The 25596-nt window shown below is 39.9% G+C and overlaps 1 protein-coding gene across 3 annotated transcripts in view; it reads right to left on the bottom strand.

Moving 5' to 3' along the window:
- Positions 1 to 227: 227 nt before the first annotated feature.
- LOC147018157 (uncharacterized) overlaps positions 228 to 25596 on the bottom strand; it is a 30248-nt gene continuing 4879 nt past the window's right edge. Inside the window, exons 3-6 of one of the 3 annotated variants that reach the window (XM_085897565.1) lie at positions 19249 to 19355; positions 4613 to 4640; positions 1223 to 1375; positions 228 to 752 (exon numbers count right to left, since the gene is read on the bottom strand). In XM_085897565.1, coding sequence (XP_085753691.1) covers positions 1254 to 1375; positions 4613 to 4640; positions 19249 to 19355 — 257 coding nt within the window. In that variant the 3' untranslated portion in view covers positions 228 to 752; positions 1223 to 1253. Of the gene's footprint in view, positions 753 to 1222; positions 1376 to 4544; positions 4641 to 19248; positions 19356 to 25596 lie in introns of all 3 variants that reach the window. The other 2 variants (XM_085897564.1, XM_085897563.1) reach the window with 2 other exon arrangements.

Here is a 25596-nt window from a genome sequence, read left to right as displayed (position 1 = left end):
ATTTTTAAAAACTTTTGGTGCTGGGACATTGTTGTAACATATTTTCACGTCTCGGTGCCTTCATGTGTTTTGTTCTGGGTTTGTGTCCTCATCGAGGCTCCATGCTCATGGGCCTGGTTGGCATGTTGCCTCGCTCTTTGGGCCTTAAATCTCAAACTAAAAGAATAAACCTTTTGAATTTCGAAATTCTGGATCAAATGAAAATAAAAACATATTTTGCAAAACTTGTTTTATTCTGATATTCAGAAATGACAAATTAAAGTTTATAAATAGTGTTACGCTGATCAAACAAAAAAAATAGGAAATAAATAGATAAGTTAACATATTAAATAATTAAATAAATATAAAATGTAAAAGTTTCAAGTTGAGGCAAGAGTACAATAATGCCGGGTTAGTTCCTCAGACAATCTCAGCATGTGCACGGAACACTGTGCCGGTCAAAGAGGATTTAGGTCATCACATTGATCCTCAAGTTTGATTGTCGATGCTGCACAAAGCTCCTGCAAAAAGTCAATAATTATGCGATGTCCCAATGAACGACATGAAAATTTAAGGCTGGGTGTTCAGAGGACGGTTCCGTGTGTGTGAACTTAGATGCAGACTTAACATCCCATACTTCCACCCTTGAACCTTACTAAAATTCTGGCGATATGAATTATATACATGTGCAAATTCCTCAATAATGCCAGCCTCTCCTTGTCGTTTCTTGGGACACAACTGTGTCTTCGAGGGACATTGACCTCCACGTGCTTCTGAGGATTGGATCGAAGAGGAAAGGAGGTGGATAGAAGAGAAAAAAATATTGGTGAGTTAACATTGCAGTAGGTTTCAGTTGATCATTGCAATGATCTCAAGTCCATTAAAAATGGGTCTTAGGTTGGATGTCGCACTCCGCTTAAGTTGAGGGTAGTAGTCAACTGAGTATAGGGATTGTTGTTACGTTAATTACTCATCTTGTAGGTTTAAGTTGGGAAGTGTTGAGCTTAAGCAGTTTGTTTAAGGTTTGGCAGAATTTACCATAAATGTTTAAGGAAAATAATTTTTTGGAAAACGATTTTACAAGTCAAACACGTATGTACATAGACACACATGCCAAATTATATATGCCATACTACGATTCTAGAATTTGTATATTTTTGGGAGGGTTTTTAAAAAAACCACCATGCCCAGTTTTATTCATCATCATGCTGTAGACAACAGAATGCTAAAATGCTTGTAGTACCTGGAGAGTTTGGAGAAAATTAATCAGGTCTTCAAGGTTCTGAGACACCGAACTGTATAAACGAAGTTGTTGGAAATGTGATCTGATGTGGTTTAAAGACCACTTGTATTTCATCAAGTCGTTCAGTATTTTCTTCATGCCAATGTTGGGTTTCTATAAAACAAAGAAACGGCAATCAAAATCATTTCTGTAGTGGAGTGAAAAAAAAGAGAGAAATTGACGTGATTAGAACAAGTAAAGAAATGTCCCACCAATGTGTCCATATATCTGGGATTGCTAAAATGTCAAACAAAAACCACATGATACATAACTCTTTGTCTTATACAGTGGCCTCAGGCTCACAGTGGAATTTCGACATAAACCACAAGTATGACGAAGACAGTATTAGAGATCAGTGTACTTTTACATGAATTGACAAGACATTCATAGACGGTGGATAATTCAGCACAGTGTATGACATTTGAATCTTGTTTCCACCATCATCATCTGTCAGTTCAAATGCAAACTCCAAACATGATAACCCAGATTTTTACATGACCAGAAATTAATAACAGCTTGACCTACTCACAATCCAAATGGAACAATCTTGGGTATCATTGTAACTCGTGGGGCTTCTGGGTAACGGTACAGATCAAGCGAAACCGGCAGACCATGTTGCGATGTAATTGGATGTATGGGCTAAAATATCGATACAGCGACTGAGAGTGTGATCTCATCACCAGATGAGTTTGTAAATGATTAGAGCAGCCCTTCACCAGAAAATGAATAAGACAAGAAGAAAAGCCTACGTGAAGCCAGACAAATCATGGTTCGTGGATGGTATTAATATAAGATGTGAGTTTTATTGTCGTACTTCCTTCAAAATACAAGGTGCTTAATTTGGCTAAACAGAAATTTCTGTCGAGGACAAACCATTTGACTCAGAAAAGGACGAGGTCATCAAACGGAGAGGGTATGGATGGTAAGCACTTTATTGTAATTTGAGGGAATTATTGTTGTTAAGATCATCACAATGTTGTTCTGTGTGTTTTTCCTTAACATGTTTGAAAATCGTTTCAAATGTTTGATAATCCTTGTGTTGATTCACAATACGAGTTTCACAATTTTTATTTCACTCTCGATATTTGAAATTACGAAAGTTGGTCGATCTTTATCGTATTATTTTCATACTCCGTTTCAAAGTTCATATAAGCTACGTAATCTGATCTGTTCTCAAGCAACCCAGGGCGAAAGTGTCCAGTTCAGGACTGTAAAGAGAGGGTTGGACAAGTGTGGCAAACCGTTTCTGCATTATTATCGGGTCTTTTGGAAAAAAACCCAAACACTCACATTGTCCTCATTTGTATTTAAATAAAATCCAATCGCATGTCTCTATCCCCATCTTATTGACATGTTATTGATCTTCATGAAAGAACGACATAATGCTCACTCGAATGTTCACTGTGAGAAATGGTCTTCAACTGACTACATTATATACAACGATTGCCTCAGAGTGTACTTTTAGCCAATGAGAAGGTCAGGGTGGGGCATTTGACTCTGGTGGGCAATTAAATGCCCAAAATGAGTGTTGAAGCTCACTGTTTGACACACTTGGATCCTACATGTTAGGCTCAAGTAGGTAAGATCATGTTGGTGGTGCTTCAAATCGTTCTGCAAAAGCTGCGTACTGGAATTTAGGACCTCCATTATACAACTTTGGAATTGCACCGATATCTAAGTACCTCTGCCTTTTGAAAATTTCAGCCAAACAGGACAAGTTGTATTTGAAATGCAGAGTAAAGGTGAATCCTCGGTAAAGACGTTAGCCTTTGGTTTTGACACATTTGACACAGGTCGCACACAGAACATTTGAACTGTCTGGTCTGAGTTAAGCATCCCGACCTGACTATAAACTGTCGGATTGATGTTTTAAAGGCAGGGCGTTGCATCACACACTGCTCCAGCCACCGGATGGACGTTAAGTTGGTGTCCCATGTGCTGGCATTAGTTGGTGGACATTACATATCCCACAGTGTCTTTCGCGAAGAGTAGCTGAGTTATTTCCCACACACTGAATACATTATAAATTCCTTCTCAAATCAGCTCTACTCAAATGTAAGGCCTGGCCAGTCACTTCATGAAAAACTTGGGTGGAAAATATTTCACCAACCTACCCTACTAGAAGGTGAGAATAATTGGGGCTGTTAAAGTATGAGTAGATGGTAAAGTGCCATAACCGACGAGTACATAAATGTAGTTATACTCGTTATCACCACGCTTAAAAAAACAAAAAACCGGGGAAATTGTAATCGGCTCTGTCTGTCTGTCTCCATCTGTCACGCTATCTCCTCCTAAATGGTTCTGCAAAAATTAACTAAACCCGGCAGTTATGATCACCACATGGCACAAAAGCTGCAAGAACAGTATCATCTTTGGCGCCACCACTGAGGGTGGGGTCAAAAAACCAAAAAAAAATGCAATTACAGCACATAAAAAAGAAAGAAAGATGCTTGCTTGTTGACTTCCATGCCCCAAGGTGTGGGTTCTTGGGGTCACAACGGAAATTTCTTTTAACTAAAAATTTGATATTGGGTCATTCCTGGTGGACCTTTTTGCCATCTTTCAACTTTGCATGAGGTGGGAAGTGTGGGGAATTGCAATAGCGTGCCATCAACTTCGTCTGCTTACAATTCATTTAATACATCTGTTATTATTATGAGTGTTACAAATTGGGTAACTGATCAACATCGAGTTATTTAAACTTTAGTAAAATAATAAAACCATTGGTGTTTACAACACTAACAAAAATTAACTTGAGATGGAATGCTGTGTAAATAACCCACGGAGTGAGTGGACTCTGTATATTTATTTCCATTCTGCATTTGGAATATAAATATGGAAATGCAATTGGTTAAGATGGATACATAAGGAAACTGGTTTGATTCCCATGTCCAGAGAATCACCTTCGAATGCTGAGGCACAAGCCAAGCTCTGCCCTATCCCTGCTGAGGCAAGATCCTGACAAACAACGCTTGATTGCCCAATGTACTGTTATTTCATGTTTTTACATCAATTTGATTAAGAACTGAAAGTTTTTATTGATGATAACCTGAATTACAAAATAATGCAGTGCATCAAATTCTGGGGAAATTAATCCAGGATTTGGAAACGTACAAACGATAAACAAACAAAAAGACTTGCTCTCACACACGATATATATATATATATATATATATATATATATATATATATATATATATATATATATATATATATATATATATATATATATATATATATATATATATATATGAGAGAGAGAGATATATATATATATATTTACCCTTCTTATCCATTCCAGATGAGACACAGTGCGGTTTGGAAGGCACTTGAAGGACGATGTATATTCACCTGAACTATTGCCAAACTTCATGAAGCTCTGCACACACACAACAAAAAAGTAGTGACATAAACAAGTTGTTAATAAACACCAAAGCAAATTTGATACCAACAACAGCATAACGATTGTGGAACAACCATGTTGGTGCAGTATAATGTGAGCACTTCCATCATTTAATTTTTTATGTTTAAGGCTTCAGTCACAGAATAAATAGTCCTCGTCGAGGCCAAGCCTTTAATAAAAGAACTACATTGATAGAAAAGTAAGGAAAGAGAGAATAGTGTCAGGGTTTTTGAGAAAGTAAAAAAAACATCTGCTTTTTGAAAAGGGGAAGGTCATAAGTGTTTGGGAAAACGTGAGAAGGTAGAGTTCCAGAGTTGATTGCTATATATCAGTTTAGCCCTATCTCTCATACTGTGGGGAATCATACATTTCCACTCAGTATACAATAAAAGTTAAAGATTACGCTACACTTTGTCAGAGAGAGAGATATATATTTAGATATATATTTATATATATATATATATATATATATATATATATATATATATATATATATATATATATATATACATATATATATATATACACACACACACACGAGTGGAGATGAGCCTGAATTTTGGGAGCCTCAAATCGGAATCAGAAGGTTTGCCGTGTTGCTGGAAGAAAGTTTACTTTTGCTTGGAATGCATCCCGACCGCACATGCACAGGGAAGAGTGAGATAATTTTTAGCTTATCTGGTATTGAAATCATTTCGCTCTTATAGTCCGCATTCACTTGTTCGAAGGATTTTTACTTTCTGTGTTGGTGGAATCCGATACCAGGAACATATGGAGCAATGTTTCGCGTTTCATTGCTTATTGTTCCATCACTCAAATTAAATCAAAAAAAATGGAGCTTAGAAGTTGTAACAGTAATACATTATCTTTTTGACAAGCTAATTGCACACTTTGCCAATCTTCAGTCGTTTCTGCAATCCAATGGCGGTACTACAAGCCCACAAAAACACTACTGAAACTTGAAGGGCACTTGGTAGAGCGCATACCTCCGCCACGTAATGCCTGATCCATGAGAACATATCGGGCCCCAATACATTTTAGAAATATCTTGCGAAATCGTTTTTGGTTCTATCTCTCAATGGGGAAGAATCACTTGAAAAAAGAAATAATTCTCGTATCTCGAACAGGATCCCGATCTTCACCAAAATTGAATCAATTCTTCCTCGTCAAACACCTAACGTGTTCACCAAGTTTCATCTGAATCCGCCCATAACTTTTTTGAGATATCCTATACACAAACAACGAGAGACAGAGACAGAGACAGAGAGAGAGAGAGAAAACATAACCTCCTTCACCTTCGGTGGCGGGAGGTAATTACTGTATTTTATCCAATAATTTAATCCGTGAAGCCTGTAATGTTCTTCAGGCATCTATCTTCTTCTTTCGGCTGCTCCTGTTAGGGGTCGCCACAGCGGATCATCCGTATGATCCGCATAGTGATTTGGCTTAGTTTTTACGCCGGATGCCCTTCCTGACGCAACCCTAGTCGCCTCTTATGACACAGGGATATGGTACACCTATTCTAACCGGGGCATACACCGGGCCCAGTATACTGGTATTCACTTCGCCGACCTCGGAAGGATGACAGGCTGAGTCAACCCCCTGGTGTATTAATTCAGTGGCCCAACGGGACTTGAACTCAGGACCTTTTGGATCCCAAGCCGCTGCCCAAACCACTGCGCCAACACCAGGCTTTCTTCAGGCATCTATACAAATGGAATAGGGGTGTCACAGACTAACATATGAGTTTTGAGTGACATCAGTGAAAAAGGGAAACTACTGCTTGACTTCATCGTTGGTGGCAGAAAGGGTCACCCCCGCCACCACCATCACGCACATGTGCCCCAGGGCCTCCACTACCATAAATCAGGCATTGTACAACCGCTAATTGAGGAAGTGTAGAACCCCTAAGGCAATGGGACTATTCCCAACTCAGGCACTGTACAAACCTGAACCAACGCACTGTACCATTAAGGGTCGATCAAACAAACACACAACGCACCCTGTGATCACATTAAAAGGGTAAAATCGTATACAGAAGCAGACGCAGAATTGCGGTCCCGCGGAAATTTCTTCTGGACTTTTCTTTGTAAAATGATTCCTGATCGGGATTTATTTGGAGTAGGAGTATGCAAATTAGCAATCTCTGTTCATTCCCTTAATTTCGTTGCTTTGCACATTCACACATGTGCACAGCACACAATTTATTCTTGTTTTCGAATACAATTTCAGTGTTCAGTACATAATCGAGGGATAAACCCACACACGAAATAATGTTATCCCGTACACCGCTTCTCGCCGCATCATCTGCTACACCATTCAACGCAACGTCACCACGTGGGAAGCATTTGCAAGTCGCTCTAGAATCTTGATTAACAGATCACTTTATACAAGGAAGTAGAAAATATATAATTAAAAAATTACTTTAAATGTCGCCGATGTTGTCTTTATCGTTTGATTCATGTTCACCTGGAGTGATGGTTCCTGAGGTTGGTGCAGCGCAGGCGTGAACGGTCGAATGTCCTCATGCGCCAAAGATACCGCTTGCCCTTCTAGCAGACTAGTCGATTAATTGGAAAGTTAGAAAAAACAAGAAGGATGCAATTCAAGGTCACAATAAGACCGTTTTAGCTTTGTCGTCGTGTGTCCATGTTCGGTTTGCGAGCACCATCGCTCAGTGAAGGCCGGCCAGCTTGGTGACATCCTGTACATGTGTGCATGCACTGAATGAGGCGAACGCAGCACATGTGCGGTTTTCATTGGAACAATGTTTTGCTCTGAGTTACATCATGTCAGTCAACCAATGAGAAACGTTTCACGGATCAATAAAATGCTTGTAAATGGGACGGCGTTCGTCATTTGCTGCCACGTGCTTTGAGCGGTATCTGTCGCCAATCAAATGCAATGACATGACACACATGATCGAGGCACATTCTAACGTGGGGTGTTGTTCAGTTACCACGTTTCTTGTGGAGCGCGTGCCAAGTGGCTTAAGCACTCAAGCAAGCAGTCCAACAACATGGTGGATAAGGAACGGCTGGCTTGACAAGCGATAGCAAGTTGATTGGTAATGGAACACACACCTGATCCACACCTGAGCGATCATCCTCTTTATAGACCTTGATTTTTTTTTTAATGCCGTGAGCAAACTTTGGTACATCATTTGGTGATGAAGGTAGTGGTCAAGTTTCATCGAAATCCTGTGTGTCGTCTCAGAGAAGTTGTAAGTGTTTGAGGACGGACAAACTGATGGACTGACAGACAGACGACGCGCCATCTAATAAGCTCCCCGGAACGATGTTCCAGGTGAGCTCAAAAAACAACAACTAATACACCAACAGTAAAAACGAGCGGGAACCTTGATGCGCAACTACTTGCTTGTTGCACGGATGCAGACAAAGTAGTTGTGTGTCCAGAGCGGTTTGGTTGCACATCCAGTTGCTGTGTTGTGGAACCAGCTAAGATAGGTTGACAATATTGATCTCACCAGTAAAACCAAAAAAGATAATGTCAACCCATTTAATGCATCTGCAGTAAAGATTACTGAATTCCTTACATTTTCCCACATTCTTCATAAATGATATAAATTTTCCAATTTTCTTGTTAATTTTACACTCTGTCCTAACACCTAAGTACAAACTGCACGATGTATTGAACAGATTCTCCATGAGTCGAAGACACCTTCGCAATGCACATACTCCAAAGTATTAATTAAAGTTATAACATTATGTTCACCATAAATTATGTGAAGAGAAGTTTCATTCTTGTCTTCTGCATATCCTAATAAATTTGTTTTGTCAGGTATTTTATATGTTGCTTTGTTGCGTGCTTAGTCCTGAACAAGATTGGGGTTCATGGAGCAAAATCAGGTCAGGTTAAAGGTATGGGAGCATGCGCTGGAACAGTACGTCGCTGCGTCCAATTTCCGCCGTACTCCAGGGGCCACCGTCTGGCTACCCCCCAGGCAGATGCCTGGACCATCCCCATCTCCTTGAGATGCTGATCAACCTGCTGCAACAACGAGGCACGTCGTCGGCCCGTTGGCCTTCTCCATTCACGAGGCTCCCTTGCTGAGAGAATCTCGTGAGCAGGATCAGCATCTGGAAAATGAGCCACATGTCCATCTAGCTGCAGCTGACTCTCACGGACCATACAGGTAACAAATCTCATTTGAGTCTCCCTCAGCGACCACTCGTTTGACACAAAGTCCCCTCAGTGAGAGCCAAGGATACCAAGGAAGATACCTAATACCGAAGGAGTTAAGTCTTTGTCTCAGATCCTTTGTCAGAGTCCAAGTCTCCCATCCAGAGAGCAAGACTGGAAGCAACAAGGACTTCAAGGCTCAGACTTTCATCCTCCTACACAGGTATTGACAGCACAACACCTCATGATCCAGTGAATCCATGACTCCCCAGGCCTGACCCAGACGTCTGTTGACCTCTGGCTCACAGCCAGCAGAGACATGAATATCACTGCCAAGGAAAGTGAATCTCTCTGTGACCTCAACATCCTCACCACAAACAGATACAGAAAAGAAAACAGCATTCAATATGTCATTGAAAGCCTGGATCTTAGTTTTGACCCAGGAAACTTTAATCCCAGTGGCTCCGACTCCTCATTCAACACCTCGAGGGTCCCCAAAAGGATATCTCGAGTCTCCGCAAAGATGACTGCATCATCTGCAAAATCAATGTCAGAGATATTGACATTCCCAAACGATGCAGCACAGCTTGATCTCTCCGGCATCCTCCCCAGAATCTAGTCCATACAAGTGCTGAAAATTGTGTGGGCCAGTACACACACCAGACGAACTCCAGTAACAACTGGAAATAAGTCAGAGATGATATCACCACATCTCACAGCACTCTTGGTTCCAGAGTATAGTTCAGACATCAGATTGATCAGTTTTGGTAGCACCCCACAAAGACCAAGAATCCTCCAGAGGGCATCCAGATTCACTGAATCAAACGCTTTACAGAGATCAACATCGGCTGCAAACAGCCCCTGCCGAAACTCTCGTCTGTATTTGGTGAGGACCCGAAGAGCAAGGATACGGTCAATTGTTGACTTCTTTGGTGGAAAGCCTAACTGCTCTGGGTTCTGGTGCTCAAGGAGATGGTGGTGAATCCTATCAATAATTATCCGAGCAAAGACCTTGCCCGGCACTGAGAGCAGCGTCACCACTCGGTAGTTGTTGCAGTCTTGGCGATCATCCTTCCCTTTCCAGAGAGGAACAAAAAAGCCCCTCTTCCAGTCAGTTGGGATGATGCCTGTGTTCCAGGCAGAGCACAGAACTGCATGCAATGACGCAAGTACAGCATTTCCACCAGCCTTGAGAAGTTCAGTGTGGATGCCACAGATCCCAGGAGCTTTACCCCATTTCAACCGGTTCACCGCAGCCTATGTTTCCACAAATGAAGGTGGATCACAGTTGATTGGAGGGTCAACAATAGGGATAGTAACACCCCTGACATCCAACTCAACAGCTAGTGAGTCAGCCTGGTAGAGCCGCTCAAAGTAACTGGCCCAGCGGGCCTTCACTTCGGACTCCTCTGTCAAGAGCCCACCACCCCCGCTCTCACTGCAGTACACCAAGGGATGGGCTTGGAGGAATGTAATTTGTGATTTCCCCTGTAAGCAGGACGAGAATCACTTGACCACAGGTGATGCTCTACCCCCTCACAGATTCCTCACACATAGGTCTGCTTGTCCACCCTCAGCACACATCATGTTTTATGCCTCAGCTCCCTGAACAGCTCAGCTCTGCCATTAAGACTGGCCCTGTGACTGGTATATGGTATCCAGTGTCCCTTGAGAGAATGAAATTCTTCTTCGCCTTTCGGTGAGTTTCAAGACATCGATCAGCAACATCAAGGATGGTGGTTTTGAAGGCACTCCACAACTCTTCAGGATTCCCCAAAGAACCCAGACTTCCAAAATCCACACTCAGCCTGTTTGCAGACTCCACAGCTACCCTGTCATTTTTGAGCTTGCCAACATTCAGCTGAGGCTGGGATGGTACCATTCTCCCAGATTTAATCTGCAACATGAGAGTTCCTACAACAAGCCTGTTGTCGATATTGAGGAACTGAGCACGCCGGTAGACCCTGAAGTTCTGGATCATCCTCCAGTGCCCATCAACGAGCATATGGTCAATCTCCTTTGCCACACCACCTGCATTGGAATACCAAGTCCAGCGATGAGCCTGTGGGTGCTGAAACCATGAACCGGCCATCCTAAGTCCACGACTTCTTGCAAAGTAAAGGAATATAGTGCAATTCTGGTTCACAGTTCCAGACCCATGGGTACAACACATATCTCATAACCATCCCTACCAATTCCAGTCAATGCATTGAAATACCCAAAGACTAGAAGAGAATCTTGCCTGGGGTACTGATCAACCACAGACTCGAGCGTAGCACAAAATGTCTCCTTCACAGTGAGATCACTCGCCTTAATCGAAGCATCTACAGAGGTCAGGGAAAGGACACTCAAAGAGTGACAAATCCTTCATCTCATAATATGCTTGTTGACCGGTGTTACCTCAATTATCATGGGAGTGAGCTTATTGGACACAGCTGCAGCAACTCCTTTGGCATGGTAACTGTCAGAGCGATCAGACCAATAGTAGGTGTCACTACCTGTTATGATCTCACCACTATCCGGTCTCCGAACCCCAGAGAGTGCTGCAATATCGATGTTCAAATGCTGGTGCTCAGTTAATAACAGACAGGTGATTGCTTGTTGCACACACGAGTGTGGAACTGACCACCCCCCAGGCAGATGCCTGGCCCATCCCCATCTCCTTGAGATGCTGATCAACCTGCTGCAACAACGAGGCACGTCGTCGGCATGATATCAATCCAATGGCATGTTTCTCTGATACTGAATCCTTACTTGCTTGTTGCACGGATGCAGACAAAGCAGTTGTACGTGATGAAGTTGTGTGTCCAGAGTATTCATTGGTATCCAGTGTCCCTTGAGAGAATAAAATTCTTCTTTTGGTGTCTTAGTATATCCTCTCTTAGGGATAAGACATTCTAGGCACCCACCTGAAGGGCCTGCCTCAGGTTAACCAAAGGAGTCTGGTGGATGACACCTCAGCACCACTCTGCCACTCACTACCGCAGTCTGACACAGGAGGTTTACCCCATGCTTTTCCTCCTATTAAAGAATGGGGGTCCCGAAGGCTTTGCCCCAATCCCATCATCCGGTGAGCTGTTTTGTGAAGGGCAGCAGCACAGGAGGTGGGTTTTCAGTTTTCTTTGCGTTTATGGGTTTTGTGGAATGAGGTGTTTTACGGTGGCTGGAGTGCACATGCTGGCACCAACTTCCTTAAAAAACAACCCAGCTGCAGGAGGACGTCCACAGACACAGTTGGGCACTAGATATGGATGGCTGTTGGCTCACAAGGAACTCATCTGCCCTTTGACAGGTTTTGTTTTTAATCCTGCTGGGTGTCCAACAAGGCACGGGCGAGGTGACGAGAGAGAGATAGAGATATATATATATATATATATATATAGAGATATATATATATATATATATATATAGAGATATATATATATATAGATATATATATATATATATATAGAGATATATATATATATATATATATATATATATATATATATATATATATATATATATATATATATATATATATATATATATATATATATATATATATATATATATATATATATATATATATATATATAGATATATATATATATATATATATATATATAGAGATATATATATATATATATATATATAGAGATATATATATATATATATATATATATAGAGATATATATATATATATATATATATAGATATATATATATATATATATATATATATATATAGAGATATATATATATATATATATATATATAGAGATATATATATATATATATATATATATATAGAGATATATATATATATATATATATATATATATAGAGATATATATATATATATATATATATATATATATATATATATATATATATATATATATATATATATATATATATATATATATATATATATATATATATATATATATATATATATATATATATATATATATATATATATATATATATATATATATATATATATATATATATATATATATATATATATATATATATATATATATATATATATATATATATATATATATATATATATATATATATATATATATATATATATATATATATATATATATATATATATATATATATATATATATATATATATATATATATATATATATATATATATATATATATATATATATATATATATATATATATATATATATATATATATATATATATATATATATATATATAAAAGAGGGGGTAGAAAAAAAAACACCGTAATCAGTGAACAAGATGGTTGGGTTCGGTGCAGGTGGTTTCAAAGTGATTCCTTATATAATTGAAAAGTCTCGTTTTAACACTCCCTGTCATATAAGTGTTCGATGCATTGAGCAGGTATACTTACCAAAAGGTGTGCATACTCATCTCTGAGCTGTCTAATCTGGGTTTAAATCTTGACCCAGCTATAAATTGTCATCCTGGTGTTCTCATTATGAAGTTTACATGACAAAGTATCAATGTGTGTGTCATCCCTCAATGGAAGTTAAGCGGGTTGTCCAATCTGCAAGCAATAAATGGTGGACATTAAAGACCACATGGCTTCTGTCATGAAGAGTAGACGAGCTATCGTGGAGACCCTGAACAAATTACAAATCCCTGCGTGCACTGCAGGTAGTAAGTGGTCTGGTATTCAGGGAGGTTCCTTGACACCAGGTTACATCGCTTGCAATCTCAGAATGTGGTTTCTTTTTGGGAAGCAGCTTCTTCACTTTGAACAAATTAATCAGGTGGTTCACTTGTGTTCATGTGTACAGCCTTCTTCAGCTACGAAGCACAACCAATTCTAAATGAGGCAATATATCAGCACTTTGCTCGTGTGTAGGATCCCATGACTCGCCTAACACTAATTAATTAGTTTTATCCTTGCAATTGATTGTACTTTTACTCCTTCTGTCACTTTTTATACATTTAGAATGAGATAGCACAGCTCACCCTCAAATGATTTCTTCAACCTTTCATTTTATCATGAGAGATCGTAATCGGGAATGAGTTTGCACATTTTTCACTCTTCTGTCCTTTTCCTCTCTCTTTTGAGGACAGTTTTTTTTGAGGGATGAGGTATTCTCAAGCACAGAATGAAACAACTCAGCCGTGAAAGGAACTTCGGATGTCACCTGAAGAAAATATCATTACCTGCAACTTGTTACCTGAATTACCAACTAGTGGTAAATATGTGAAACCCTTATAACGAGTGGATCCTCGCACTCTTTTCTCTTTGACGGATCGAACACTGTGGGTGTCATATATATCCGTGCATGCAACTAAAGTGGCCATCATAACCATGTTAGCGAATGATATATATTTTCATTAATAATCACAGAGTGGGGTCTTCATGCATGAAGCAATATAGCGTGAGAATGTTTACTTTAGTTCTAAGGAGATCGTATGAACCCCTCATATACCTTATGGTTTAATCACAGATAAGATACTTATTTGAGGTGAAATGTCATTCGATTAGGAAGTCATAGCTTAGTGTTTCTTGTGCTGAACAATAAGCTAAAGCTTATGACCCATATTTTTTTATTAGGGAAGCTTTGACCTCACGGCCATGATCTATAAATAGTTAGATATACATACATTTCCCCTCCCATTAATCCCATCTCCTGCCACACTTATTTCCATTTCCTCCACAATTTAGATTAAAGTTACGACATTATGTCAGGCATAAATTATGTTAAGAGAAGTTTCATTGTTGTGCTGTGACATAAGTGATCATTTTAAACAAGGGGAAGCTCAACTTTTATAGTTCATTGGAAGTTTCATCCGATGAGATGTACCCAATTATTTTAGCCACTATATCATGAAAACTCATCTGAGACCATTTTAGCTTACTGATATCATGCAAAGTGGTAACCAACAAAGTAACAAATTTAGTAATCAACAAAATAACATAAATCAACCGACAAAATAATCGGCAAAGCAACTGACAAAGCAACTGACAAAGCAACAACAAAGCAACCAACAAGGCAACCAACAAGGCAACTGGCAAAGCAACTGACAAAGCAATGTTCAATGCAACCGGCAAAGCAACAACAAAGCAACCAACAAGGCAACTGGCAAAGCAACTGACAAAGCAATGTTCAATGCAACCGGCAAAGCAACAACAAAGCAACCAACAAGGCAACTGGCAAAGCAACAGACAAAGCAACAGCCAAAGCAACCAACAAAACAACTGACAAAGCAATCAGAAAAGCAACGGACAAAACAATGTGCAAAGCAACAGACAAACAACCGGCAAAGCATCGTTCAAATCAATGACAAAGCAACCAACAAGGCAACCGACAAAGGAATGTTCAAAGCAACTGATAAAGTAACCAACAAAGCAATGGACACAGCATCCAACAAAGTAACCTACCACATAACCTACAAAATAACCAACACATTTTTGGGTTTGGTGCGTGCATTACCTGTTGTCAATGATATATGGGATTCGAGCGAGTATTACCTGTTTTCAATTGATATGTGGGATTTTTAAGTGCATTACCTGTTCTGAATGATATATGGCATTTGTTTGTGTATTACCTGTTGTCAATGATATATGGGATTGGTGTGTGTTTATCTAAGCTCGTGTTTTTGTGATTTGCTCTCAGTTATTTATCAGACCAACCTGATTCAATGAAACGCGTAAATAACAATAAGCGGACTTCACAACTTTAGATTAAAAGTACAAGAAACAGTTTTTTTTGTTTTACTCTATTATAATCCATTTTCTCAAACTTTCCTGGTTAAACCAAAACATCTTGACTATGCCTGGTGTTGGCTTAATGATTAGAGTGATGGGCTTGCGATCCTAGGGTCCTGAGTTCAAATCCCACTCAGCTATTGAATTAATACCAGGTGGGGTTAACTCTGCCTGTCATCCTTCTGAGGTCAGCAAAATGAGTATCAGCATGCTGGTATCCTGTGTCGGAGTGGCGACCCATCCAAGATTGTGCCCAACAGCCAAGGAGACTGCTTAGGCAGCACCAACGCTCGGCACAGAGTATGGTCCCAATGGATGGATGGATCTTGACTGTCACTGTACCTGGCGGGAGGAACCACGTGTCACACCGGCTGTGACCGGATGGGTTGTGAGTCCCGACCAAACAGATCGTGTCTCCTCATCCATGTGATTGAGAACATCCTTTATGGTTTCTCTCCCTCGTCCATTCTCCTGTTTCAATCCATCACTCCTCATTCCAATCCATTCATTTCCTCATGTGTACATCTGGATATATTTTCGGATTATCAATATATCACTGCTGTGCTTCCATCAGTGGTGTGCGGGGGTGGTTGTAGTTTCACACAGTCTGGAGAAAAAAAAATCCGTAAATTTTGATTGGGCTTTGCATAATGTCATTCTGGGTGTAAATGCGTGCCGTGTTATTACCTCCGCCACCGAAGGTGGAAGGAGGTTATGTTTTCACCCCTCTCTGTGTACAAGATATCTCAAAGTTGTGGACGGATCCAGAAGAAATTTGGTGGGCAGGTTGGGTGTGTGACAAGGATCAACTGATTAGATATTGGTGAAAATCGGGATCCGGATCCGACTACTTGAATTTTTAAAGTGAATCCTCACCACTGAGAGATAGGGCTAAACTGATATAGAGCACAATATGTCACAAAGTTCTGGATGGATTCAGATGAAATTTGGCGGACACGTTGGGTGTGTGACAAGGAAAAATGGATTTGGTTTTGGCTAAGATCCGAATCCAGAGCCGATAGTTTTTTTTAAGTGATTCTTCACCATTGAGAGATAGGGCCAAACTAATATATAGCACAATATCTTAACAAAATTGTGAACGGATTCGGATGAAACTTAGTAGACAGGTTTGAGGTGTGACAAGGACGAATTGATTAGATTTTGGTGAGGATCCGGATCCGACTACTAGAATTTTAAAGTGATTCTTTACCATTGAGAGATCGGGCCAAAAATGATATGTAGCACAATATCTCAAAAAGTTTCGGACAGATTCAGATGAAACTTGGTGGACATGTTGGGTGTGTGACAAGGAAGAAATGTTTCGGTTTTGGTTATTATCCGAATCCGGATCTGGATCCGATAATTTTTTTAAGTGATTCTTCACCATTCAGAGATAGGGACAAAAACGACATATAGTACGACATCTCAAAATATATTGGGCCCGATATGTTCTCGTGGATCAGGCATTATGTGGTGGAGGTATGCACTCTACCGAGTGCCCTTCTAGTTACCTCTGCCACCAAAAGTGAAGGAGGTTATGTTTTCACCCCTGTCTGTTTGTTTGTTTGTGTGCAGGATATCTCACAAAGTTGTAGACGGATTTGGATGAAATTTGGTGAGCAGGTTGTGTGTGTGACAAAGATGAATTCATTACATTTTGGTGAAGATCCAGACACTGATCCAGATACTAGAATTTTTAAAGTGATTCTTCACTTTTGAGAGATCAGGCTAAAAATGATATGCAGCACGATATCTCAAAAAGTTGGGGATGGATTTGGAAGAAACCTAATGGACAGGATGGGTGCATGACAAAGATGAATTGATTCGATTTTGATGAAGATCCAAACCCAGATCTGGATCCAATATTTTTTTTAATTCTAAAAGTGATTCTTCACCATTGAAAGATAAGGCCAAAAATGACATATAGCATGATATTTCAAAAATTTATTGGGCCCGATATATTATGCTGGATCAGGCATTGCGGAGCAAAGGTATGTGCTCTCCCGAGTGCCCTCCTAGTTTATTTCTGCCTTTGTTTTTGTTTTACTGAGGATTTGTAGTAGACCGGGGCAGGGGTTGCCAGGGGTTCATTTTTATCCCCACGCTTTTTGAGAAAAAGAAAAAACTGAGGGGCTATTGTAATCTTCTCCATCGATGTGGCTGTGTGTCTATCTGTCTATCTGTCACGTTATTTCCTCCTAAACGGTTGTGCAGATATGGCAAGAAGTTGCGAGAGCAGTATCATTTTTCGCTGTGCCATAGGGAAAGGTCAAAAGGTCAAATAACAAAAAAATGCAATTACAGACACATTTTAGAAATTTTTATTTTTACGTTACTTTGTATATACAATCAGCATTGGGGGTTGTATGAAATATGTACCGATTTTTTTTTTTTTTTTTTTTTGATTTAACTCCAGGTTCATGCCCCAGGGGTTAGTGTCACAGGGGTCAAAATGGAAGATTTCTTTTTTAAACTCAAAATTTAATATTGGGTCATTTCTGGTTAATCCTTTTGCCATCTTTCAACTTTGCTTTAGATGGGAAGCATGGGAATTTGTAATGGCTCGCCATCGACTTTGCTCCAGTTTGATTGAGAATCATTGCTCTTTTCAAACATCTAACTAATCCGCCAGCAAGCCTGGTGTTGGCTTAGTGGTTAGGGTGGCGGCTTGGGATCCTAGAGTCCTGAGTTCAAGCCCCGTTGGGCTACTGAATTAATACACCAGGAGGTTGCTCAGCCTGTCATCCTTCCGAGGTTGGCAAAATGAGTACCAGTGCACTGGTAAGGGGGACACTGCATCAGCGGCATAGCCGCGTCCCAACCAATGATGCAACCAGCAGCCACAAGCTGCACTCGATAGAGAGATTAATCCGCCGTCGAGCGAATGATCCAAACTTGCATTGCTTAGGCTCCTCTCAGTTTCTCATCTCCACTCTCTTCCCTCCCCCGGTGGGCTCTTGACGTCCCCTCACTGAGGTGACAACTGCACCAAAGGAGAGGGATGGTGTCTGGGGTGCCAGGTGACCTTTCTGCATATTGGATATGGGAGGGCTCTCTGGAGGTTTTTCCACAGGCCGAGCCGGCACCGCTTGGAATAGTTGCAGTGGGGGAGGGAAACCCTTGCGTCATGGTCTGGGTGGGCACCACCTGGGGAAGTCGGGAAGGGGGACCCTCTAGGTATTTGGGATCCCTCCTGCCTTTCTGCAAAAAGTGAGGTCGGGAATACGATAAGCAGTTTCAAGGTGCCCTTTGTGTCTCCCTGGGATTTCCCATGTTTGGACAAAATAAATATGCAAACTGAGGTTAATCCATAGGTTGTCATGGACTTGAGAGGTAACAAGTGAAGGAAGTCCACGCAAAGTGTGGGGTCTTGAAGAACATGAGCCAAAGTGGCAAAATGAGAATTAAAATCAGAGCTTGTCCTGTCACTTCCTCTGATTCCAATAATGGAGTTTGTCCTGTTGAACCTCGGCTAGACAGTTCATAAGCGATCTACTATGTTACTGAGTTATCATGCTGTCCCTGTAAGGAGTATTACGAGGATGAAAATCCTATGGATTTTTATTGACATATTGATGGCCTGTTCTGCTGGTCTTTGTATAAACTTGTGAAAACCAACATTGCACACCATTGTACTTTCCATTATAATGCCCTGTGGTGACTAAGATGAAAGTATTGAACATGAGGTAGGGAATGAAATTAAGACAAAAAAAAAAAAACTTACATATTCTTTTTGGAGTTCAGCAAGTTGTCGTAGCAATGTCCGATAATCTTTTGGTGCAAAGCATGGTGTCTTTGCGATTGTGCTCCCTTGGATGGTCATCAAAAACACTGTGAAAGTAATACAGAACAAGGGTCACACTTGTTCAGGATCAAGGCTGCGATCTAGTGATGAGCAAGAGTTGTATATAATAATGAACAAGGGTTATATATATATATATATATATATATATATATATATATATATATATATATATATATATATATATATATATATATATATATATATATATATATATATATATATATATATATATATGGATCATACAAGGTAAGGAGCAACAGTCCCCCTGGGTAAGGAGCAAGGGTCAAATATAGTGAAGAGCAAGCATTAGACTTGGTAAGGAGCATATGCTGGACCTGGTGAGGCACAGGTGCCACACATTGTAAATATCAAATCTTAGAGCTGGTAAGGAACAAGGGTTAAACTTGGTAAGCAGCAAAGATTAGGTTTAGCAATGAGCTCAGACTGTAGTCAGACTTTATATAATGTTGTGAAAGTGGGTAATGGAGGAACAAGACATTTTATTGACCTCTATTCTTTTTGGTGAAGAGGTTTTCAATAAGGTTTGATTTTTCTGTGACCAACTTGTGACATCATGGTCAAGAGAGCTGGGCTGAACGATAACCTTCACACAATCAATCTCTCAGAATGTTTTGGGGAGCCGTTCCAGGCATGCGGCACGCCGTTGTTGGCTGCATCATTCCTTGGGGACACGGCTGTCGTATCTACATTGATTAATTTAGGTCAAGCTAGGAGTAGAAGATTTGTTCAGGATACCAGAACACAAAAGCCTACCCTTTATGAGAGGCACAGCGAATGCAGGCAGGTGTGAGAGAAGGAAAAACGTCCTGTCTGACCGACCTGAAAACTCGTTGATGCAATCAACATTCGACTTTGTGAAAAACCAAACAGACAGTTTATAATGAGTTTGGGAATCAAACTTAGAGTAGACAGCTCGAAGGTGAGATCGATATTTTAGAGTCGAAGTGATGGACAAGAAACACAAATATAAAACACTCACACACAATACATTCCATGTAAAGCACTTCTTCAAACCGTATAAAGTGTTTATACTGAACCGTATAAAGTGTTTATACCGAACCGTACAAAGTGTTTATACCGAACCGTACAAAGTGTTTGTACCGAACCGTACAAAGTGTTTGTACCGAACCGTACAAAGTGTTTGTACCGAACCGTACAAAGTGTTTGTACCGAACCGTACAAAGTGTTTGTACCGAACCGTACAAAGTGTTTGTACCGAACCGTACAAAGTGTTTGTACCGAACCGTACAAAGTGTTTGTACCGAACCGTATAAAGTGTTTGTACCGAACCGTATAAAGTGTTTGTACCGAACCGTATAAAGTGTTTGTACCGAACCGTATAAAGTGTTTGTACCGAACCGTGTAAATGTCATTTACACCGTTTGGTAGAAACCGGTTTATACCGAGCTGCATAAACAAGTTTCCCATAGCAATTATAAATGGGGTAGGAATTGAGGTGGCAGAAATGCAAATGGCCTGCTCTGTCATCCAGCCGCAGGCTCGCAGCAGTAATTCACATTTATTACCACATCTGATTCAATTTACATGCTCTAATGGCGGCGAGGTGCCCCATTTGAAACTGTTCGATTTATGTAGCTTTTGATGCCTAGGATCCGTAATACAAACTTGTGTTGGTGTCAAAGATAGTGACTTTGCAAATTAATAGTAGAATTATGTTTAACTATTTCATGTCAATTTGCAATCTGTACGCATTTACCTATGCTTACATAATACATCGCTGGAATATTAAGCATGGACAACTGAAGATAGCCAGCTTAATAAGTGGGTACGACACACTGTAACACGTGGTTGTCGATGCTGCACAGAAACAGGAAGATTGCTTTTCAGAGCTGCGATGGGATGAGTTTTGATCGAGTTGATTGGCAAAATGTGTGCATTCACTTTTATCACAAACTCTACGATTGCGTAAAAAAAAAGTGTACATTTATAGCATGAAATCAAATAAATCACAAAATGAATGGTGTAATGTTGGTAATGCACACGTTTAGCCAATCTTGAGGAGACGCAAACCAAAGTGTTTGTTTGGGGGATGACTCGCGTGAAATCTGCCGCGACTCGTGTGAAATCTGCCGTTACTCGCGTGAAATCTGTGATTCAAATAATCATTCAAACATAATTTTTAGCATTGAGACGGAAGAGTGGTCATTTTGAAATGGTTAACCATAATTGTTCTGTTCCTGAATGCAAATCGGACTCACGAGAATATAGGAAATACGAGAAATTTTAGTGGATGATAGGAGTTGGGTTCTATAATTTCCTGTTCATACAATTAGCTTGTGGCGGCTGTGGTTATAACACACACACCTTTCAACAATAGATGCAACTAGAACGGGCACTCATAGAGCGCATACCTTCGCCGCCACTACTTTTTTTGTTCTTGGTATGAGTGTGGGGAACTGGTTTCATATGAATGGTCTTATGACACAAACCACATATCTATAATGTCATGACCCCCCCCCCCGACTTTCGGGGGCTACGGACTAAACAACGATCAACTCAAGTCGTTTTGGCGAGTCTTCACTCGCAAGCTCGGTGAATACAACGTTTCAACAAGAGAAGGTAATCTCGTTACCTTCGCATTCTGTGAAAGGTTATGTTTTGGTCGGCATGTATTTATTTATTTATTTGTTTGTAATCTTGTGATTCGTATAACTCAAACAGTATGAAACCGAATTGCATGAAATTTGGTGGGATGATTGGTTATTAGCGAGGAAGCATTCAATTAGATTTTGGGATCGTTCGGGTCAAAGGTCAAGGTAAAGGTCACTAAAAGGTCAAAATCGTCTTTTTACGATAACACGGTCAATTTTTATTCAATTTGCATGTAACTAACGCCAAAATGTTCAGAATTCAACGCCTCATCTTATGATATGCAATATGACACAATGACCCCCATACTCTTGTTACCGGTTAGGGGTCAAAGGTCAGGGGGGTCACGACCTTGAAAAATATGCGGTTTTTGTCATAACGCGGTCAATTCTTGTCCGCTTTACATGAACCCAGCACCAAAATGTTCAGAATTTAATGCCCAATTTTGTGACACAATGACGTCATAACACGTCACCGGTTAGGGTAAAATGTCAGGGGGGGGGGTCACGCCCTTGAAAAATATGCGGTTTTCGGCATAACTCAGTCAATTCTTATTCGATTTGCATGAAACCAGCATCAAACGAGATTACCTTCTCTTGTTGAAACGTTGTATTCACCGAGCTTGCGAGTGAAGACTCGCCAAAACGACTTGAGTTGATCGTTGTTTAGTCCGTAGCCCCCGAAAGTCGGGGGGGTCATGACATTATAGATATGTGGTTTGTGTCATAAGACCATTCATATGAAACGAGTTCCCTACGCTCATACCAAGAACAAAAAAGTAGTGGCGGCAAAGGTATGCGCTCTATGAGTGCCCGTTCTAGTTTGATGCTGGTTTCATGCAAATCGAATAAGAATTGACTGAGTTATGCCGAAAACCGCATATTTTTCAAGGGCGTGACCCCCCCCGACATTTTACCCCAACCAGTGACGTGTTATGACGTCATTGTGTCACAAGATTGGGCATTAAATTCTGAACATTTTGGTGCTGGGTTCATGTAAAGCGGACAAGAATTGACCGCGTTGACCTTTGACCCCTAACCGGTAACAAGAGTATGGGCGTCATTGTGTCATATTGCATATCACAAGATGAGGCGTTGAATTCTGAACATTTTGGCGTTAGTTGCATGCAAATTGAATAAAAATTGACCTTATCGTAAAAAGACGATTTTGACCTTTTTGTGACCTTGACCTTTGACCCGAACGATCCCAAAATCTAATCGAATGCTTCCTGGCTAATAACCAATCATCCCACCAAATTTCATGCAATTTGGTTTAATACTTTTTGAGTTATATGAATCACAAGATTACAAATAAATAAATAAATAAATACACGCCGACCAAAACATAACCTTTCGCAGAATGCGAAGGTAAAAATCTAAAAATCTACTATCATTTCTCTTGTGGCTCCAGAACTAAACAAATAATATATACGTATAAGGCAGTCACAGCCCATACAACTCCCACTCCCACAACCCCCCACCCCCACTCCTCCCAAACAAGATTAATAGTAAATATCATCGTTTTAAACATATCCTGTGCATCGACAAGCTATGCCACAGATATGACCTTCCCATCGGTGCTAAGAATCACTAAGGTTTTGGTAGAACGCACCCATCTATGAACTTTTGGACTTTCACAGGCCCATATCGTCAGGAGTTTTTGCAATATGGACTGCAATATGTCAACTTTTTGGATGAGTTGATCAGAAAGTTCTTCAACTGTTTTGTTGTGCAGAGGGACACCCCTTTCTCACAGCTACATTTACAAGTATTTTTAGCTTCTTCAAAAGTTTTTTCCATCGTTTCATTCTCCAATACTTATCTGGTAGGTATGTATAATGTCCAGGCCACCCCAATTGACTTTGTTACTAGGGGTGTCTGAGCGTGCGTGCTTAGCAATCTGGGGCGGATTAGGTCATTTCTCAAGTGCGTATTAATGGACATACTCACATTCCAATAGCACGTAATTAATAGACATACTGTACTCACTTTCCAATGCTACATAATTAATAGATGTACTCATGTTCCAATAGTACATATTTAATAGATGTACTCATGTGCCATTATTACATTGTATCATTATTATTATCATTTTCATTATGTTCCGTTATCATTATCATTTTGTGGCATTATCATTATGGACCATGATCATTGTCATTATTATAATCATTATTATCATGGACCATTATCATTATTATTAGCCCCCATTGGACTTCGTCTGAAATGGGTGCTTATAGATTTGGTCTCGATTGTTGAGTGCATGCGTGCATCCGTCCGCAACCATCTCTCGGACATTTATGGACCAATTTTATTTGTACTTGGACATAAGCACGTCATTTTGTTTCGACATTAGATCCAAGATGGCCGACTGGTGGCCATTTTAGTTCAAACCCCCCCCCCCCCCGGTGTCAAAAATATCCTCAACCATTTCTCGGATATGCATTTACCGATCTTATTCAAACTTCGTACACAGATAATCAATGATGGCTTACATTAGCACGTCATTTTTCTTCAATATCAGATCCAAGATGGCCAACGAGCAGCCATTTTAGTTGCAAAAATCCCCGATGTTGAACACGTCCTTAACCATTTCTTGCACACGCATTTCCCGATGTTGTTCAAACTTGGCACGCAGACAATGAATGATGGCATTATATTATGCATGTCATTTTTTTCGAGATCAGATCAAAGATGGCCGATTGGGTGCCATTTTCTTACATAAACGTGTCCCCAACCATTTCTCGAACATACATGGTCCGATTTTGTTCAAACTTGGTACAAGCACAGTACACAATGCCATACACTTGCATTTAACTTTATTTTGCGATTTGATCAAAGATAGCCGACTGGTAGGCTGGCGGCCTTTTTAGTTGTACATAAATATTGGCTGGCCCTTTAACTCCATAGGGCAAAATTACGAAAACAACGGGGGCTATCACATTTTATGTCTTTTTTAACTTATCATTATTATTATTATGCATCATTACAATTATCATTATTATCATTATGCACCATTATCATTCTTATTCCAATTATTATTATCATTCGAAATATGTCCCATTATTATTGATCATTATGTATCATTCTCATTATCATTATTATTATTATGGAGCCTTCCATTATAATTTTCATTGTGTCCCATTATTATTATCATCATTACCATTATCATTATGTATCATTATTATGATCATTACCATTATCATCCAAGCTTTCTGCATGTAGCATCCAATACACCACACATGGCTTACTGACTTGACTTCCTCAACTCTTGTGGTCAAGGTATGACTCTCAAAGGGATTCTTTGGTCTCCTCTCCCTGGTCAAGGTTTGAATGACCCAGGGCAGTGTTCTATGCTCCATCCTATTCCTAATCTTCATAAATGATCTCTCTGACTCTCTGGAAAATTATCATTATCTCTTTGTTGATGACTCCACTCTCTATCGTGGCATCCCTCATCCTTCAGATAAATAAGCAGCAGCCTCTTCCTTCTCTTCAGTCCTTAACAAAATTACAAACTGGTTGAACACTTGGATTATGTCTTTTAATCCTGAGAAATCTATCTATCTCTATCTCTATCTCTCTCTCTTTCTCTCTCCAAAAGGACCATACAGCAAACCCTCCCATTTCTTAACCCTCT

The sequence above is a fragment of the Eptatretus burgeri genome, chromosome 10 (genome assembly GCF_056783735.1).
Source record: "Eptatretus burgeri isolate ZD-2024b chromosome 10, Ebu_testis_v1, whole genome shotgun sequence".
Lineage (NCBI taxonomy): Eukaryota > Metazoa > Chordata > Myxini > Myxiniformes > Myxinidae > Eptatretus > Eptatretus burgeri.
This window is presented reverse-complemented; position numbering and strand designations above follow the sequence as displayed.